Source organism: Sus scrofa, chromosome 5, assembly GCF_054392235.1.
Source record: "Sus scrofa isolate SSC_HxYL_T2T_F1_AM1 chromosome 5, Sscrofa_HxYL_maternal_Yorkshire_Landrace_v2.0, whole genome shotgun sequence".
Taxonomy (NCBI): domain Eukaryota; kingdom Metazoa; phylum Chordata; class Mammalia; order Artiodactyla; family Suidae; genus Sus; species Sus scrofa.
Window position 1 is genome coordinate 66,468,015 of NC_139387.1, and position 18,945 is coordinate 66,486,959.

Sequence of the window (18,945 nt, forward strand, 5' to 3'; positions counted from 1 at the left end):
ATCCCTGGCCTTGCTCAGTGGGTGAAGGATCCGGCATTGCCGTGAGCTGTGGTGTAGGTCATAGACTCGGGCTCGGATCCCGCGTTGCTGTGGCTCTGGCGTAGGACGATGGCTACAGCTCCGATTAGACCTCTAGCCTGGGAACCTCCATATGCCACGGGTTCGGCCCAAGTAATGGCAAAAAGACCAAAAAAAGAAAATAGAAAAAAAAAAGAACACAAATTACTAGAAATGGAGGCATTTGGGAAATTCCTTAGCAACCCAGATACGATTAACACAATGAAATCATATGTATAACACGTGGCACCTTCCAGCCACACTTTCAAATGGAAGCATATGAATTGAAGGCAAAGGAGTTTGACGTCTAAATATTTGAAATAAACAGATAAAATACCCACTGCTATCCTAGGCAATTTCTTGTGCGTGGCTGATCATGCAACACCTTTTGAACAGTTTTCCAATGGTGGGCAAATCTCCCCCAGTACAAATCCTCCTCCTTAAGTAGAAACCAGAAACTCACTCCCCACCCTCCCTTGCACCCAAGGCACAGACACATGACTTGGTCTCTCCCAAGTGGACACACCCCTTCAGAGCTTAGTTCAGAGAAGAGCAACTCAAAGTGGACGCTGGCATTGGCACAGGTGTCCAGCTTAAGGAGGCAGCAGTGGCCAAGGTTCTGGTGTGTGGGATGTGCAGGCCAAGGTAGCCTAGCTTAGCGGCAGCAACAGTGGCGTTTTTGCTGGAGTGGTAATCCCACACAAGGTTTGCGTGTTGTTCCCAGCGGCACTGCCCCCCTGCCTGACTTCCACCCTCTGGGAGATTCTTCCTAACTCTGCTTTAATAAATTAATAAATAGCATATAGCATATGAATGTAAATTAAGAAATTCCTTTTCTGGGAGTTCCCGTTGTGGCTCAGCAGCTTAAGAACCTGACTAGTATCCATGAAGACACAGGTTTGATCCCTGGCCTTGCGCAGTGGGTTAAGGATCCGGCATTGTTGCAAGCTGCAGTGTAGGTTGCAGATGTGGCTCAGATCCTGCGTTGCTGTGGTTGTGGTATAGGCCAGCAGCTGCAGCTCCACTTTGACCCCTAGCCTGGGAACTTCCCTATGGCATGGGTGTGGCCAAAAAAAAAAAAAAAGAAAAAAAGAAATTTCTTTTCTTCTTAACTTATTGGAAGAGTCTCTGCTCGTTAAATCTAAGAAGCCTAACTAGCCAACCTGCTGAGGAGAAGACCCTTGGTTTCCCCAACAACATGTCATTAAAGCACACTCCCAAGCTGCCCCTCTGTAAGTGACCCTTCCTGCTGCCTGGCCAGCCTAGTGCATCTCCTTAGCCCACCCTCTCCCTCTCACCTAAACATCCTGCCGACCACCAGTGCCCCTCTCTCCATTGTCAGTCTCAGCCCATGACCTCGATTCCTAGGTCAAGAAAAAATGAAGAGACCTGTGACTGGTTCCTAAGCCCATCTCATCACCTGCTCCCTCTTCCCTTTCTTTCTCAGAGGTGCTTTCAAGGCTCCCACCAAAAGAAGGCCAGTGCTCCAGCTGCATTCTGGGGCTACATCCCACCCCCTCTTACTTCCTCAAGGACTCCTCTCAAGTCTCCATCTTCTCCCGTACCCTCAATTCTTCCCTCTCCACTGGGTCATCCCCACAGCGTACACAGATGCTGTTTCTCCCCACCTTAAAAAACATTTCTCCTGCCCCCACGCCCCCCTCCAGCCCACTTCTCTGTTCCCCTTGACAGCAAAACTCTTCCAAAGAGTTGCCTCCAGATGCTCCCTCCAATTTCCGTCTCTTCAAACCACTTTTGCCTCTATGTTGGCAGGTCAGGAGTGAACTCCATGCTGCTAAACCTCATGGCCAATTATCATCCTCCGTCTGGCTTGAACCTTCAGCGGCATTTGGCACTGACCTCCCTGAAAAATCCCTTTGCACCTGGCTTCCAAGATAACCAGATGCCTATTTTTTCTCCTGCCTTGCCAGGCACCCCTCCTCCGTCTTCCCAGTTAATCCCCCTCAACCCCACCCACTTCTCACTCTAAGCATTGGAGGACCAGGGCTGAGGCTCAGATCTATCCTTTTTGATCTCTTTTTTCCACTCATTCCCTTAGTGGTCACGTCCACTCTTGTGGCTTGAAATGCCTCTTATTTACTGAAGATCCTCAAGTTTATAGCATCCCCAACTCCTTCCTTGAATTCTAGGCTCATATACTCAACCGTCTGATCACCCATTCCTCCTGGACACATCAGACAGCTCAAAGTTGACATCTCTAAAATTGAACTCCATGGAGTTCCCATCATGGCTCAGCAGTAACGAACCCGACTAGTATCCATGTGGACTTGAGGTTCGATCCCTGGCCTCGCTCAGTGGGTTAAGGACCTGGCATTGCTCTGAGCTGTGGTGTAAGTCACAGATGCGGCTCAGATCTGGTGTTGCTGTGGCTGTGGCGTAGGCCAGAGGCTGTAGCTCTGATTTGACCCCAGCCTGTGAACTTGCATATGCCACAGGTGTAGCCCTAGAAGACAAAAATTAAAGATTACAAAAAAAAATTGAACTCCTGATTCCACTCCTCCACCCCTCAAGTCTCCCAGCCTTCCCCATTGGAGGGAACTGTGGTGTCATCCTTCTTAATGACTCAGGCCAAAACGCCTCCCTCTCTCTCCTCCCACATATAATCCATCATCAAGTCCCGTTGTTACCACCTTCATAATATATCTGGAATCTGACTACTTTTCTCCAACCCCAGCTAACAACACCTCTCACCTGGTTTACTGCAATATCCTCCTAGTTAGTCCGCTTGCCTCTATTCACCCCCCTCAGCTGTGAATTCTCAACAAACAGCAAAGGGACCCCTTTAAAACCCATGTCTGATCAGATCACTCTACTCTGCTCAAAACCTTCCAGTGACCTCCTATCACACTCAGAGTAAAAGTCAAAGTCCCTACAACTGTCTACAAAGCCCAACGCTTTGGGTCCCGACACTCCCTGAACTCAGCTCCTCCCTGACTCCACTCCAGCAGTGCTGAGCCTTTCACTGTTCCTTAAACATATGAGGCATCTGCCTCAGTCTTTGTTCTTTCTGTTCCCTCCACCTGACATTTGACTGTCTTTATGCACTACTCTATGCTCCGTGCCTAGAAATATAAACAGCAAATAGTAGATGCTCAATAAATATTTCATTGAATGAATGAGTATCTGTGTATTTCGTATGGGAGGAGATGAGGAGGGAGAGACAAAATAGCAGTTGTGATGCAGAAAGATCTTATACTTGCGTGTAAAAGAAGGTGTAAACTAAATGGAGCTTCTGGAGACAGGTCTTTGCCCTGAACCAAGATTGCTCATCCTTCGTGAGGACAGAAGTCTAGCAGCTTTCTGTGTGCAAGTCAGCGGTGTGGGGACAAGATCCACTGTGACTGAGGTACACAAAGGAAAAAATTTCTCTTAGCAGTTCCTGCACACCAAAGGAAATGGTGTCCCCTGGGCTTAGTCTGAGATGTAAATATGGATTAGTAACTTCAAGAGAAAGCTTACAGAACACGTCATCCTGGAGAGGCAGGACAGGGGACCCCAGGTCACTCTGAATTTTCTCTTTGGATAACATGCCTTTAAAAGGAGGCCTTCTTCAGAGGAAAGATTTCGGAGGTCAGGAAGTTCATTGTCAGCACCATAGATTCATGATCCACCTACAAGATAGTGCTGACCTAGGGTTGAGCATGTGTTTTGAATGCCAACTACACAGGTTTAAGAGCCCGTGGAGGTAAGACATCAAGTTCAACACAGAACTGTCTTTCCTCTGCGCTCCTGTTTCTCATCATCAAAGGTTCTGCAAAAAGTTTGTTTTGCTGATGTGCAGTGGTCTGATTCTTCGCTCCAGATCACTCAAAACCACGAAACCTGCAGTTTCATGGAAGATATTCCTCTAGTGATAACCCTACCCTGCCTCTCCCAACTCCTCACCCTCTGCTTCCACCTTCCCCCCATCCTCCTCCCATGGCACCCTCCCCCTCCAAACCACCACCCTTGGACCTCTTCTTCCAGATTCAGCCCCTTTTCGGGAAGTCCATAAACAACCTCATTAAATTCTCATTAAAACCACAGGGTTAAGTTCATCTTAGCCCTTCACAAGATCACCTGTCATAATCACCTGTTAGAACAAACATCACAGGAATTCAGCTCCTCTCTAGGGTGTGTTCTCAAATTCAGAGTCGGGTTTTAGGTATCATTACTTTCCAGTAGATTGGAATATGAGGAAATCTGTGATTTATGTCAATGAATCAAGGGTTGGAGAACACCATGCAGTTGAGCAGAAAGAACCTGGAACTGGGGAAACCAGTTTGAAGGTCGTTGCAAGTGTTAGCGGGTAAAAGCCTCCATGGGTTATGTAACAGCGGAATGAATCAAAGTTCACTGGAGAGAGATTTAAGGAGAAGGATGTACCTTGGCAAAGGTACGTCAGAGAAGTAAGGAAGGGGAAGATCTGGAGATGGCAATGAGATTTCAAGATAGGCAACTGAGATATTGATATTGCCTTTGACAGAGGTAGGAGGGTAGTTAAACTGGGCCAGGTTGCAGAGAAAAAGGAGGATATGTTTAGCCTTAGGTGTGCTGAGACGCAGTGTCCATGAAGACGAAGAGTGCTTGCTCATTTGTTCATTCATTCAGCAAAGACTTATAGAGCATCTCCTGGGGCAGGAGCTGGAGAGACATTCTGGGGATGCTTGATAACTGAGATATTGTTTTGGTCCTTAAGAGCCTTGCAGTAGGCAAACTAACTCTAATAATAGGTATCATGTGATAAGTCTGATTGAAACAGAAACAGATTGCTCTTAGATATCCAGATAGGTACAAAACCACATCTGGCTGAGATCAAAGTGTAGCGCTCCAATGAGGGGACTCGGGTAGGAGGAAGCAGTTGGGACTTTCTTTTTTGTTCGTGCTCCCTGCACCTGCTTTACTCAGTCAGTGCTCCTCATCTTTGTTTTCATCTCATCTAACACCCAACAAATTCAAATTGCCCCAAGAGAATCCTTTGGCACTGGTTTCATTCATACCAACACTCAACCCAGGACCGGTGAAACACTGGGAATGGATGTGAAGAATTTGAACAATATGATGGAAGTGGGAGGGATAGCAGCCTGTTCTGAAGTTTGGGAAGAGAAAGAGCATGATCAAGGAAGCTAAACAGACAGACAAATAAGAAAGCTGTCATAGAATTTGAGAGAGAAGAGTCTTGTAAGAACTGGGTAGTCACCAATGTTGACACTACAGAGAATTAGAAAGAATGAAAGTCCTATTTATTGACCATCTGCACGTTTTTCTTTCTTTTTCTTTTTCTTTTTTCTTCCTTTCTTTTTTTTTTAAAAACGGCCTCACCTGCAACATATGGAAATTCCAAGGCTAGGGGCTGAATCGGAGCTACAGCTGCCAGCCTATACCACAGCCACACCACCACCAGATCCAAGCCTTGTCTGTGCCCTACACTGCAGCTCATGGCAACACTGGATCCTTAACCCACTGAGTGAGGCCAGGGATCAAACCCATGTCCTCATGGACTAGACAGGTTCTTAACCCACTGAGCCATGATGGGAACTCCTTTTTTTATATTGTATGTTAATGTCTTTGTTCATTATTCTTCTGGGGTACACAATTTTAGAGAAGGTTGAATTCTTTCATAAAATATAGATCTGAAACAAATAAAAGATAAAAATCACCTTTTTATACTATTTCACCAGTTTACAATATCACCTAAAACATTCAGTATACGAGGAGTTCTCTCAAGTCACAGAGGGTTAAAGATCCAGTGTTGTCACTGCTGTGGCTCAGGTCACTGCTGTCACCTGAGTTCGGCCCTTTGGCCCAGGGAACTTCTGTATGCTGTGGGTGTGGCCAAAAAAATACATCGTCGATATACTCTAAATTAACTCTACTTAGGGGAAGAAAGTCTTTAATATAAATTAATTTCTAACTTAAATTTTTTTTTCGTCTTTTTGCCTTTTCTAGGGCCACTCCAGCAGCATATGGAGGTTCCCAGGCTAGGGGTCTAATTGGAGCTGTAGCCACCGGCTTACCTCAGAGCCACAGCAACTCGGGATCTGAGCCGTGCCTGCGACCTACACCACAGCTCACGGCAACACTGGATCCTTAACCCAGTGAGCAAGGCCAGGGATTGAACCTGCAACCTCATGGTTCCTAGTCGGATTCGTTAACCACTGTGCCACAACGGGAACTCCTCTAATTTAAATTTTTATTTTATTTATTTATTTATTTATTTTTGCTATTTCTTGGGCCGCTCCTGAGGCATATGGAGGTTCCCAGGCTAGGGGTTGAATCGGAGCTGCAGCCACCAGCCTACGCCAGAGCCACAGCAATGCTGGATCCGAGCCGCGTCTGCAACCTACACCACAGCTCACAGCAATGCCGGATCCTTAACCCACTGAGCAAGGGCAGGAACTGAATCCGAAACTTCATGCATTGTTCCTAATCGGATTCGTTAACCACTGTGCCACAACAGGAACTCCTCTAATTCAAATTTTTAATTAAAAAATGTATATGCTGCATCAATCTTAACATATCTGCTTCAGATTTTCCAAGATTACATGCCCAATCCTGCCCCAGCAATAATTAGATGATGGTAGACTGTGAGTTGCCAGAGGTTATTCAAGGTCCTTTGAGTAACAGAGAAATCAATGCCTTCCTTGAGGTCTTGAAAGTTAATAATAAATTGTTGATGGTTAAATTTTTTAAAAAAAGAATGCAAGTCCAACAATGAATAGCGTTTGCCGTGCAAAAGCTCAGGGATAAAAACAAATCATCCACAGACAAAACATTATTCTTTTGAATAGTTTTATGATACCTAGGGCAGTTTCAGTCCATAGCTACCATAGAGGAATTGAGTACACACCCCTAACAGAAGAAAACTGACAAGAAAATTCAGTGGTAGTTTTGATGGAATGACCCCAAGAAGTTTCATATTCAGAGATTTTTTTTTTTTTTTTTTTTTTTTGCCTTTTCTAGGGCCGCTCCAGCGGCATGTGGAGATTCTCAGGTTAGGGGTCTAATCGGAGCTGTAGCCACTGGCCTACGCCAGAGCCACAGCAACGCAGGATCCGAGCCGCATCTGCAACCTACACCACAGCTCACAGCAATGCCGGATCCTTAACCCACTGAGCAAGGTCAGGGATCGAACCCGCAACCTCATGGTTCCTAGTCGGATTCATTAACCACTGAGCCATGACGGGAACTCCATATTCAGAGGTTTTTATACAAGATCTGGAAAGGCCTGTTGAACCCGTAATTTTTTTATTCATATCTGCATAGTCTCTGTTGGTACCTTTTGTCCCAGGCCATCAGCAGATAGTGAAATGCTCTTATTAATCACATCCTTCCATTTCAGAACATCTTGCCCTGTTGGGACGTGTGGGGCAGTTTTACAAAATACCTGTGCACAAGTTTTTACAACCAAAGAGGAGATTTGATCATTTTCAAATTCCGTCCGTATTACTTTTTGCAAATAGTAGCCATTTGCCCAACTACATTCTAATTTCTTATTGATTAACCTACTGGCTGAGACTTCCCTACATAGGTTACTAGATTGTTGGGGCCATAAAGTCTAGAACCCTGTCTGCATTGCTCACAAATGACAGTACAGGGTGAGTACTCAGTAAGTGTTTTCTGGGTGAATTAATCTGTCGGCCTTGTTATTAACGTTGTCATTATGAGTTTTTGTTTTTGTTGTTGTTTTTTTTTTGTCTTTTTCCCTTTTCTAGGGCCGCTCCCACAGCACATGGAGGTTCCCAGGCTAGGGGTCAAATCGAAGCGATAGCCGCTGGCCCACATCAGAGCCACAGCAATGCCAGATCCAAGCCGCATCTGCAACCCACACCACAGTTCCCGGCAATGCCGGATCCTTAACCCACTGAGCGAGGCCAGGGATCGAACCCCCAACCTCATGGTTCCTAGTCGGATTCATTAACCACTGCGCCATGACGGGAACTCCTGAGCTATTATTTTATATTAGAACAATTAACTCTGAAGCTAGGCTGCCAGCGTTCAAATCCTGGGACAGCTCTTGCTGGCTGTGCAACCTTTCACTTCCTTTCTTTCTCTAATAATATGGGGTAATTATAGTGTCAACCTCATAAGATTTTTCTAAATGTGATAATGCATGTCAAATTGTACTTACAACAGTACCTAGTAAGTTTTCCATAAATGTTAATGATCATTATTATCTTTAAGTACCTACATTTACTTTCTATATTTATTATCTACATGTCATTTTATTTAAGCACTGAGAAAAGCATTATTCTTTTTTTTTTTTTTAATGCACCTGAGGCATGTGGAAGTTCCCAGGCTAGGGGTTGAATCAGAATTGCAGCTGCTGGCCAATGCCACAGCCACAACCACACGAGATACAAACCGCGTCTGCAACCTGCACTGCAGCTCACAGCAACACTAGATCCTTAACCCACTGAGCGAGGCCAGGGATGGAATCTGCAGCCTCATGGATACAAGTCGGGTTTGTTACCGCTGAGCCACAATAGGAATTCTCAAAAAAAGTGTTATTTTTTAATGACATTTTGACTGTGCAGTTAGGAAAAGGAAATTTTTCAGCTATCACTACCCCTTCCTAACTCCATCTACACAAAAAGCTTCTCCCAATTACAACTGTTTTGGGTCATTTAGCAACCAGATGCATTAACATGTTGGAACAAGCCATGCTACATGTGTGCTTGGGAGTCAAAGGCCTTGGCCATGACTCCTTGCTAAAGTTCTGGGGCAAATAAAATGCAGCCCTGCCTGCACTCCCACCCCTAGGGTTACATTGGAAATAGAAAATGAGATTAAACATCATTCTTTGCAGGTGTAGCTTCCCATAGGCAAGCTTTACCTGTGCAAGTGAAGACCACATCAGAGGGCCTTCTCTCCACAACCCAGAGCTGATGCCAAGCAGAATTGGGAAATGCTGAGGATCTCTAATGTTCATTCCTGGCCCCTTAGATGTCTCACTTCATCAGCACAATTTCTCCTCTCCTGACAACCCTCTTGTTGCTAAGGGATTATTTTCAGATGCTAGGGCTCACTCTTTGTCCTTGTCTGGACCACACCAGTGTTTACGTTCCCTCTTATAAGTTCACCAGGAGTACAAAGGAACAACATCCAAACCCCCTGCCAATTCAACAAAGAAAGATTCATTGCAAATAACAAAAAGGATACCTGTTATGACAGGACTTCCATATACTTCAGCAAAGATAGGATCCCAGTGTGTGGCTGGCCTTTGCAAACAGCCAGAATCCTGCCAATACAGATTTTTTTTTTTTTTTGGTTGCAGAGTCATTAACAGTGTAACATCCAGACCCAGGGTGGGGATTCAGAGGTTGGCATTCAGATGGTAAGAGCTGCTCCAGGGCGTTAGTTCTCAACTCACTGCAGCAATCTCTATAGGCTCTTTGTATGGATTACTGGCCCCTCTACCCAAAGTCCACCCTTCTCTTCCTTTCTGCAAAAGAAATCCCAGGTCTATTGGGAGCAGCTAGTTCTCAGTTAAAAGTACTTCATTTCCCAGCCTGCCAGGAGAAGTCCCCTGGAGAGTTCTTATATAGATGCTGCCTTCCTAATATAGATGCTGCCCCTTGCCCTTCCTTTCTGCATCTCACTAGCATTTGGGTTTGGTGAAGGCTGATTTGGCTGATTCCAGGATTATTTTCAGTTTGTTCTCAGGTTATAATTATATTTAAAGTTTTGAAACTGTTAGAAGTCTGACTCCTAGATAAAAGGAGAATTCCTATACATGAGTTGATGACTTTTTAAAAATTGATTTATACAATTTTATACTGAATGCTCTGCATTTATCAATGTTACTAATGTGTATACAGGCAAATATGAAATTAGGTCATTAATTACAGGAAAATCAAGAAGTTTGAGGAATGGAGTTCCTGCTGTGGTTAAGGACCTGGTATCATCTCTGCGATGGCAAGGGTTTGATCCTCGGCCCTGTGCAGTGGATTCAGTCTCTGGCCTGGGAACTTCCGTGTGCCACTGGAGCAGCCAAAAAAACAAACACACAAACAAACAAACTGTTTGTAGAATGGGTAATTTATTTAAATAAAGCGGAAAGGACTGATTTTGCTACAGTGGGAAAAAATGTGGAATTCGAAAATTGCTGCATATAACTGTATCCCCATTTATCTCTGTACAATGTCTTTATCTCAGTGTCTCTAGTCCCTCTGCTTTCTTTTCACACCAAGGCACTAAGTGGAAAATATATCAAGTTGACAAATTGTTTGACATATCTGATCTAGGGTGGCTTCTGTACCGCTCTTCTCTCTCTTTTTTTCTCCCAATAAATATTTTTGACTTCAACATTTACCACATTGGAAATGACAGGTGCCTGAGGACAAAGGCATCAAAGTGATTAGGATCTGAATGTTTGCTAAGGATTTTTTTCATATATATATAGAGAGAGAGAGAGTAGAATGTAGTTTGATGGAATCCCTGAAATGCAGAACCAAATGAATCTCCTTTATTGTGAAAGAAAACAATCCTAACAGTTGTAAACTGCAAAAACCAAGCACTTAAACCTTTCATGTAAACATTTATTTTTCAAACTCGGATATTTTTCTGAAGTACAGTTATAATCTAAAAACCCTTTTCTCTTCCCTTTACAACATACAATTTCAGTCTGTTTGTTTATAGAATGAAGGCCTTAAGGAAAAGCCTTATCCACATTCCCACAAAAGCAATAAATAAAATACTTGTCTCTAGGATCCATTTAACTGAACTTGACTTAAATCCTGGTAGAGGCTTCCATCTTTATAACAGACACATAAAAGGATATATGATCTTTCATTATCAACAAGTTCCAATTAACACAGCTAAGTAGTTCACTAAATTATTCAAATGTATTTACTGAGCTCCAATTATATGCAAAATATTGTTCCAAAATAGACACCCTTCCTTAGATGTAAAGTGGACAATTGAAATGATAAACTTCAGGAGTTTAAGAGGTCGATACACTCAGAATACTCTAATGAGGAAGTTCCCATTGTGGCTCAGCAGAAATGAACCCGAATAGAATAGTATCTATGGGGCTGCCATTTCGATCCCCCGGCATCACTCAGTATGTGAAGGATCCAGTGTTGTGGCGACCTGCGATGTAGGTTGCAGACGAGGCTGAGATCTGGTACTTCTGTGGCTATGCCATAGGCCAGCAGCTGCAGCTCTGATTCACCCGCTAGCCTGGGAACTTCCATATGCTGCAGGTGAGGCCAGAAAAAGAAAAAAAAAAAAAAAAAAAAAAAAAAAAAAAGCTCTAATGATAGGAAATGCTTACCACTGCTGCCTTCAAAAGGCCCAGTGTATTTCTAGGGAATAACTCAGGCATTGGAAGGCTCAAGCATTAAAAAAGACAGAGTTAGGGAGTGACTGTACCTGTATAACATAACACAACCATGTGAAGTACATTCTGGTGATCTAAAATGCTAGCATCCTCTGCAAGGTAATCTAAGAAATGACACTCATTTTTTGTTTTTTTTTTTTAAAACAAAGCAAAGCAAAATAGTAGCAACTTCAAAATAAACCAGGATACAGATCCACTGCCATTTATTGAAAAAATAGAAATGTAGCAACACCAACCCCTCTCCCCAGCACTGAAATCACACTTCCTCAGACACAATGCCATCATGGGGAAGGCTGGGGGTCAACTGGGTAAATTTAAGGCATATTAAATAATTAAATAACCCAGACAAGTTTTTTTGTGTGTGGTCCCAAAGATTTTTCAACGTATTTTTCAACAATACAGTTGTAGGAATGGAAACTGGAGAAATTGGAAGTGTTTTCATAGAGCCTACAGATTTCTTACAGTTCCCAAAGTGAATGGATAACACATTACTATCATAAAACAAACTATTTTGCCTATCACCCATAAGACCCAACTTCACGGGATATCAGGCTTCCAAAGTCCATGTGCTTCCTTCATATTCCTCTAATTGGGTTTCTTTCCCCTGAACTAAATAGGAAAGGCTTTTCAGGGCAAGTGTTATCTGCTGGAAAAGTACCTTCAGGATAAATATGCTTGCATCATTTCAATAGTCACAAACAGTCATTTACAAGCCTAAATTCAGCTCCTGGTCTCCCTATCCAGAACTTCCCACCTTTACTTAAAAGGATTATTGAAAACACAAGGGCAGGGAGAAGAGGGGTGGAATTCCTCTATGAAAGAAAGAGACTTACTCAAAGAAAGCAATGCCATCTTCCCCTCGTGCTCCATCTCAGAAAGGCAAACTCAACTTTATCTCCTAAAAAGAAATTCAGTAGTCTCCCATTCAGAAACTTGCCATTCCTATTATTTTCTAATACTGTGGTTAAATAAAATTAAATGCAAATAATAAACAGAAATTATTAAATAACCAACTTAAAATAAATTAAAAAGAAAAAAAATGGTCAGGAATTTTCTTGAGAGGATAATATAAAGGTCAATTTCCATTCACATTCCTTTCTGTACCAGTTTCTACAACGAGTGGGCAACACTGCCCTCTAAAGGGCTGATTATGTTACATCCCTCAGTTCACCCAGTGGGAAATTGCCCCAGGGTGCATTGACATAGCTGCCAGCATGAACATTCTTTCTTTTACTTCCAGGACCCAGTCTGTCCTTGACCTTCTGTGAATGACTCTGAAGACCACCGACCCCCTAGAGAGGCTACAGACTTCTTGAAAGCTCATCAGGGGATCAGAAGCTAACATCTGTGAGCAGCAGTCTGCAAACCTTTGCAGCTGTCACATCACCTCGAGGCATTAAACACAAGTTTCGGCCTCACCTCCAGAATTTCTGACTCATTAAGTCTAGAGTTGAGTCCAATAATTTGCCTTTCTAACAAGCTCCCAAGTGATGCTACTGTTGCCCAGCCAGGGGCCATACTTTGTGACCCAGACACTGTGCTTGGCACTTTATCTCAACACCTGCCAATAGGGTGAGGTTTTAGCATCTGTTTGATGGACCAGAAAGCCAAGTCTCAGAGAGAATAAACGCAGGCCTAATTCACAAACCAAAGCCCCTTTCTCTATACTATGAGATCAGTCAATGAAGCTGTTAGTCGCTTCCTATTCCTTGGCCTCTGCTTCTTCCTGCAAAGGGGTGGGACTTAGATGACCGTTTTGTTGGTTTTCTCCTCTTAGAGTAGAAGGTTGTCTGATATGAAGCCATCTGGGAAGGTCCCCTCTATCCCCAGGCTGGATCGTGAGTGGGCACACTAAGAGGGAAGAGGGTGCAAGTCAGCAGGAGGGGCCTCTCTTGGGTCCTGAACCCTCCACAGTTCAGAGGGGGTCTGATTTGCTCTGGATTCTGGCAGAGAGGTATTAAAGCTTCTCTCTCCTCTTACAGGCATTTTGAGGACCTCAAAGCCTAATGGGGCTCAGAGGAGACCCAGAGGGTGGCCAGGTCTCCACCCTCTCCAGTCTGGGTTCAAACCACAGGAACACGGGTAGAGGCAAGGATGCTGCAAATACCTAAAATCGGAAGTGACCTGCAGTGCGAAGACCCAACAGTTTTGATAAAAGAAAAGTACTCTTCAGGTCACATATCCCTCCAGGATCAGGCAAGTAAAAAGTCCCAAGCACTCAGTCCCAGGCAGGATGTCACACTAGTGGGAAAGGAAGGACTGGGAGGACACATTGCTACCAACTCCCCCCACCCCCACCCCACCTCCCCCTCAAGAACAGTTTTTCTCATGCACTGCATTCAGCTCCTAAACCAACTTGGTGTTTTCCTGAGGGAGCTGCAAATCTGGAGCATCCCATGGGGATGGTTTCTGGCCTCGGCCATTAAGGGGAAAAGACGTTCTCAGAGAAACAGTCCTGCGGGCTGGTCAGCAGAGATCTTGAGGTCGTGGCCACGGCTGCTCTTCGTGCAGAGCTGGGCTCTGGACTCCAGCTGCTCGCTGAGCTCATCCAGAGCCCCGGTGCAGGACTCCAGGCTCTCGGCCAGTTTCTGAATCTTGGCCTTCAGCACGGCCTGGCTAACCTTGGTGGCCCCTTCGGCCCTCCTGGGGATGAGGAAGCCTCGGGAGCCGAAGAAGATGATGAAGTAGACAGAGTTGTACAGCGCGATGGAGGCGTTCCTCCCGCACTGCAGCAGCTGGCGATCCCGGCGGTCCTGCCCGCGGCAAAAGAAGTCCAGGCAGCTCAAAAGCTCGCGCATCTGGTCCTGACAGGTGGCCACGATCTCCTGCACCCGCCGCAGCTCCCGGGAGTTGCAGAAAATCAGGGACAGATCGGACGTGATGGTGACTACCCCTCCGGCGGTGGCCACTCCCAGTCCCACGGCCGACGCCAGCAACGAGACCCCCAGGGTCACCGGGCTGAGCGAGAGCCCCACGATGGCGGCCACCGCGCCGGCCGCGCTCAGTGCGCTGCCAGTCACGTTGGCCGCCAGGGAGCGCCGGCGGAGGCGCTCGAGACGCCGGGCCACTTCGCGCAGGCTCAGCAGCTGGCCATGCAGCCGGCCGCGGCGGTCCAGCAGCAGCCCTTGGAATCGGCGCAGCGCATCCGCACCCTGCAGCTCTCGGGCCACTGGCCCCTCCATGCCCTGCGGGGACACGACACGTGATTAGCCCGAAGTCAAGCACAGCAGCTACGCAAAGAGAAATGGGTCATTTTCCAGGGAGTCATGTTCCAAGTTCTCAAAGACCCGTTCTGTCTTCTAGGACAAGTCCCCTAAATCCTCAGGAACTTAAATCCGCGTAGATCAATAGGAATGTTGCTACTGTCCACTTTTCTCCCAGGGAACGCCGAGGATGGACTTAATATATTATCTGTTAAATAAGGGAGCGGTGATAGTACAAGTCTACTGCAATACTGAGGCCTCTTCTCTGAAAGGTGACACTTGAAAGCAGTAGGTTGCACTGTTAAAAAGTTCTTTCCTGGAGTTCCCGTCGTGGCCCAGTGGTTAACGAATCCGACTAGGAACCATGAAGGTGCAGGTTCGGTCCCTGCCTTGCTCAGTGGGTTAACGATCAGGCGTTGCTGTGAGCTGTGGTGTAGGTTGCAGGCGTGGATCCTGCGTTGCTGTGGCTCTGGGGTAGGCCTGTGGCTGCAACTCTGATTCGACCCCTAGCCTGGGAACCTCCATATGCCGCAGGAGCGGCCCAAAGAAATAGCAAAAAAAGACAAAAAAAAAAAAAAATTCTTTCCTTACATGAAGACTTGGATCCTAAAAGTTTTGCAATGCAATTTTTTTTCCCTCTCAGAGGAGTGAAAAAGACAAGTCACCAAAAAAACTCAAAAAATCATATTGTCCGGAGTTCCCTTTGTGGCACAGCAGAAACGAATCCAACTAGGAAAAATGAGGTTGTGCAATCAATCTCTGGCCTCGGCCAGTGGGTTAAGGATCTGGCATTGCTGTGAGCTGTGGTGTAGTTGGCAGACGCAGGTGGGATCTGGTGTTGCCATGGCTGTGGCATAGGCTGTGGGTTACAGCTCCGATTAGAGCACTGGCCTGGGAACCCTCCATGTGCCGCTGGGTGAAGCCCTAAAAAGCCAAAAAAAAAAAAAAATCATATTGTCTATCAAATGTAGGAAACTAATCTTTCTAAGTTAGATGCTTGCCTGAAGCAACTCTTCTGCTTGTTATTTTTCCCGGCTCTTATCTTAGAATCCTGCTCTTATCTTAGAATCAAGCCTAGGATGTGTTTTGCACTGTGTCTTCTAAGTAGAGCTCATCAGGTCTTCAGAAATCTCACCCTATGATGAGTCTTAATTAAAACTAAATGACATTAAATTAATTCTGCTATGTCCCTTTATTGTGAAAGCTTCCCTCAAAAATGAGTAACAGTTCAAAATCTTAAAAAGTGGCCAAATTATTTGTTTAACACCTCACTGAGGACTATCCGTACCAAGTTAAATTGAAGCCAACTGAAGATGACTAACAGAGAGCACTGTACATCCTGGGTAAAAGTACATCCTTCCTAGTTGCCAAAAATTCCCCCCTTCATATCCACTCTACTCATTATCAGAAACTTCTTTAAAGTAGCAAAGAAGCCATAGAAATAGAACACTTCACTACTGTGAGACATCAGGGCAGAAATCATTATTCTCATCTGGAGGATGAGGAAATTGAAACACAGACATGTTGTAGATGCAGCTGATTCTTCACAGAGCCCAGTCTAGAATCTAGATCTCCTGACTCCTAGATCTTAACTTTATATGCATGCCTCCATAATTCCACCTGCCACTGACAAATTTCCTGATAAAGACACCTCTTAGCAAAATGAAACAAATTACTTAAAAAATATACCTATACCAAGGATATAGCCCCAATATTACAAGTCCTATGGCTATTTTTCAGACAGTCTCCCTCTGGCCTCCCCCACTTACCATTCACTTCTGGCTGTCTCCAGGAAAGAAAAATCTGAGGCTGTTTCTGGATGAGCATGCTTTATAGTTCCAGAGAACCAATGACTGCCCTGGGAAAACCTTGTCTCATTTTGAGAATTTGCCATTTCCTGTCCTGGCCCCTGCTGCCTTCATCCAGAAGGATGTGACATGGTGGAAAATGACCACCAGCCTCGCAGCACATCCCGTATTTAGGAAATGAACATTGTGTGTTCGCTTTCCCCCAAACGCAGGAAAAGAACCACAGGCTCTTCCCCAACTTGAAACAAGTGTTGTCATTGTCCCAGGGGGCATACCCTGCCTTTCCTCTCCTGAGAATAGCTAATGACGTTATCTGGGAGGACATCAAATGCACCCCAGGCTGACCAATTACAGGTTTTCTTGAGAGGCCACCATGACAAAGTCACTTTTGAAAAAGAAAAAGGAGGGAGGGGACCCTCTTATGTCTGATAGAGCCATTCATAATCCACTCGTGTATGTTAAAAAGCACCGTGAATCTGTGTGCGTTTAAAACACTCCCAGCGCAGAGGGAGAATGCAAGGCCACGCCCACAGGAAGTGCTGCGTGCAGTTCGGGGCATCTCCAGCTGGGCAGAAGGCATTGGAGGTCTCAGAAAGGGCACACTTCAGGCCAAATGCGTCAGAAAAATCAGTGGGGTCAGGCTACACAAGGAGGTAATTATACACTTTTCAACAGCAGCGGGGATTCAGCTTCCTGGGTTTTCCTCTGAAGCAGCAATTGTAACCCAGGCAACAGTTACATGCATGCGTTCTACCCCACGTTAGTGAAGCATGGGCTGCAGAACAATTTTCTGGATAATTCAGGAGAAGAAAATGAGGATAGCATCCACGAATGTTTCCTGGGACATGCAGAGAGGTGGCGGCGGGTCAGCCTGGAAACTTCCTACCACGGAGGTCCAGATAGATTATCCATCTTCTCACACTCTCACCTTCCAGTAAGGAAGGCCAAAGTGGATGTTCACTTAAGTAGTTATTTTCTCAACTCAGGTTCATCTGGAAAGGCTTGGCAGCTCGATCTTTCGAGAACACAGTTAAATCCCCCACTCCTACAGCTAGGCATTCTATTGATCCACACAATGCCCTTTGCCGCTCATCACTATCATGGTCCTTGTGAACTTGATCTTCTTTCTGAATTTGATCCATGTCCAAATATTTTGTTTACAGCTCCTCAAAGGATAAACATAACCCTTAGTCAGATGCCTTCAGTGTCTACCTGCACTTTGGAGGTAAGAAGTAGGAAAATGTCTTTCTCTGACCCGTAGACATAATCACTCCAAATGGGATATAAGGTAGAGTGAATTGGGGTAGGGGGCAAGGGGTGAGATGATGTACCCCGGTTCTCCAGTTCCCATTTGCTCCTGCCACTTCTGTGGACATTTACTTGTGTGTTTTCAGTTTAGATGAACACAAATCTTTATTTTGCTGGGATACAGAGAGGGTCATCATCTCCAGAGCATCAGTAATCACAGTACAGAACTGGATGAAGAGGAGAAGGTGCAGGAGAATGGACAGCATGTATACTGACCTCAGCCCACATCCTGGAATTTGTTTTTGTCTCTTGTAGAACCCATTTTCTTCAGATTTGTGGGTGGGTTTTGGCCCAAACCGCAGCATATGAAGTTCCCGGGCCAGGGATCAAACTCGAGCCACAGTTGTGGCCTGTGCCACAGCTGCAGCAACGCCAGATCTTTAATTCTCTGTGCCACATGGGAACTTCCAGGTTTGTGGGTTTTAGGAGCAAAAAGAATCCAATCTTTTGACAATTTGGGCTTGTTGAAGTTTTACTGTCCGTAAAAACCTGGTATTTCACATCATTTATAAGAACAGACACTTGGCCATCAATAGATGAATGGATAAAGAGATGTGTGTGTGTGTGTGTGTGTGTGTGTATCTATATACATGTATGTGTAATATGTATATACAACATATATACAATATGTGTGTGTACTATATATGTGTATATATATACTATTTATGTGTGTATATAATATATAAACATACACACAGGAATATTAGCCATAAAAAGAATGAAATATTGCCATTTGTTACAACATGGATGAACCTAGAAGGTATTTTCCTAAGTGAAATAAGCCAGAGGAAGACAAATATTAAATGACATCACTTAACATGTAGAACCTAAAAAATAATACAAATGAACTCATTTACAAAATGGAAATAGACATAGGAAACAAACTTATGGTTACCAAAGGGGAAAAGAGAGAAGGGATAAATTGGGAGTATAGGATTAACATAGATACCACTATATATAAAATAAACAGGAGTTCCCGTCATGATGCAATGGAAACGAATCTGAAAAAGAATCATGAGGTTGTGGGTTCAATCAATGGCCTCGCTAAGTGGGTTAAGGATCCAGCATTGCTGTGAGCTGTGGTGTAGGCTGGCAGCTACAGCTCAGATTGGACCCCTAGCCTGGGAACCTCCACATACTGCGGGTGTGACCCTAAAAATAAAGAAATAAACAACAAGGATTTATTATATAGCACAGGGATCTTGTAATAACCTATAGTGGAAAA

The 18,945-nt window shown here is 44.8% G+C and overlaps 1 protein-coding gene and 1 long non-coding RNA gene across 3 annotated transcripts in view; both read right to left on the reverse strand.

Annotated features, from left to right (window-relative positions):
* The window catches only part of LOC146403400 (uncharacterized), a 1,275,680-nt gene that overhangs the window by 1,218,960 nt on the left and 37,775 nt on the right, over positions 1-18,945 (reverse strand). The gene's annotated exons all lie outside the window — the stretch shown is intronic.
* APOLD1 (apolipoprotein L domain containing 1) lies at positions 10,581-16,409 on the reverse strand. Of its 2 annotated transcripts, none has more exons than XM_084956739.1 (2): positions 16,374-16,409; positions 10,581-14,586 (listed from the first exon to the last, which is right to left on the reverse strand). In XM_084956739.1, exons 1-2 carry the CDS (start codon positions 16,374-16,376, stop codon positions 13,843-13,845), a joined length of 747 nt encoding a protein of 248 aa, XP_084812865.1. In that variant the 5' UTR covers positions 16,377-16,409; the 3' UTR covers positions 10,581-13,842. The 2 variants fall into 2 exon arrangements, with proteins under 2 accessions (XP_084812865.1, XP_020947988.2); XM_021092329.2 differs by having other exon boundaries at positions 10,581-15,115; positions 15,496-16,409.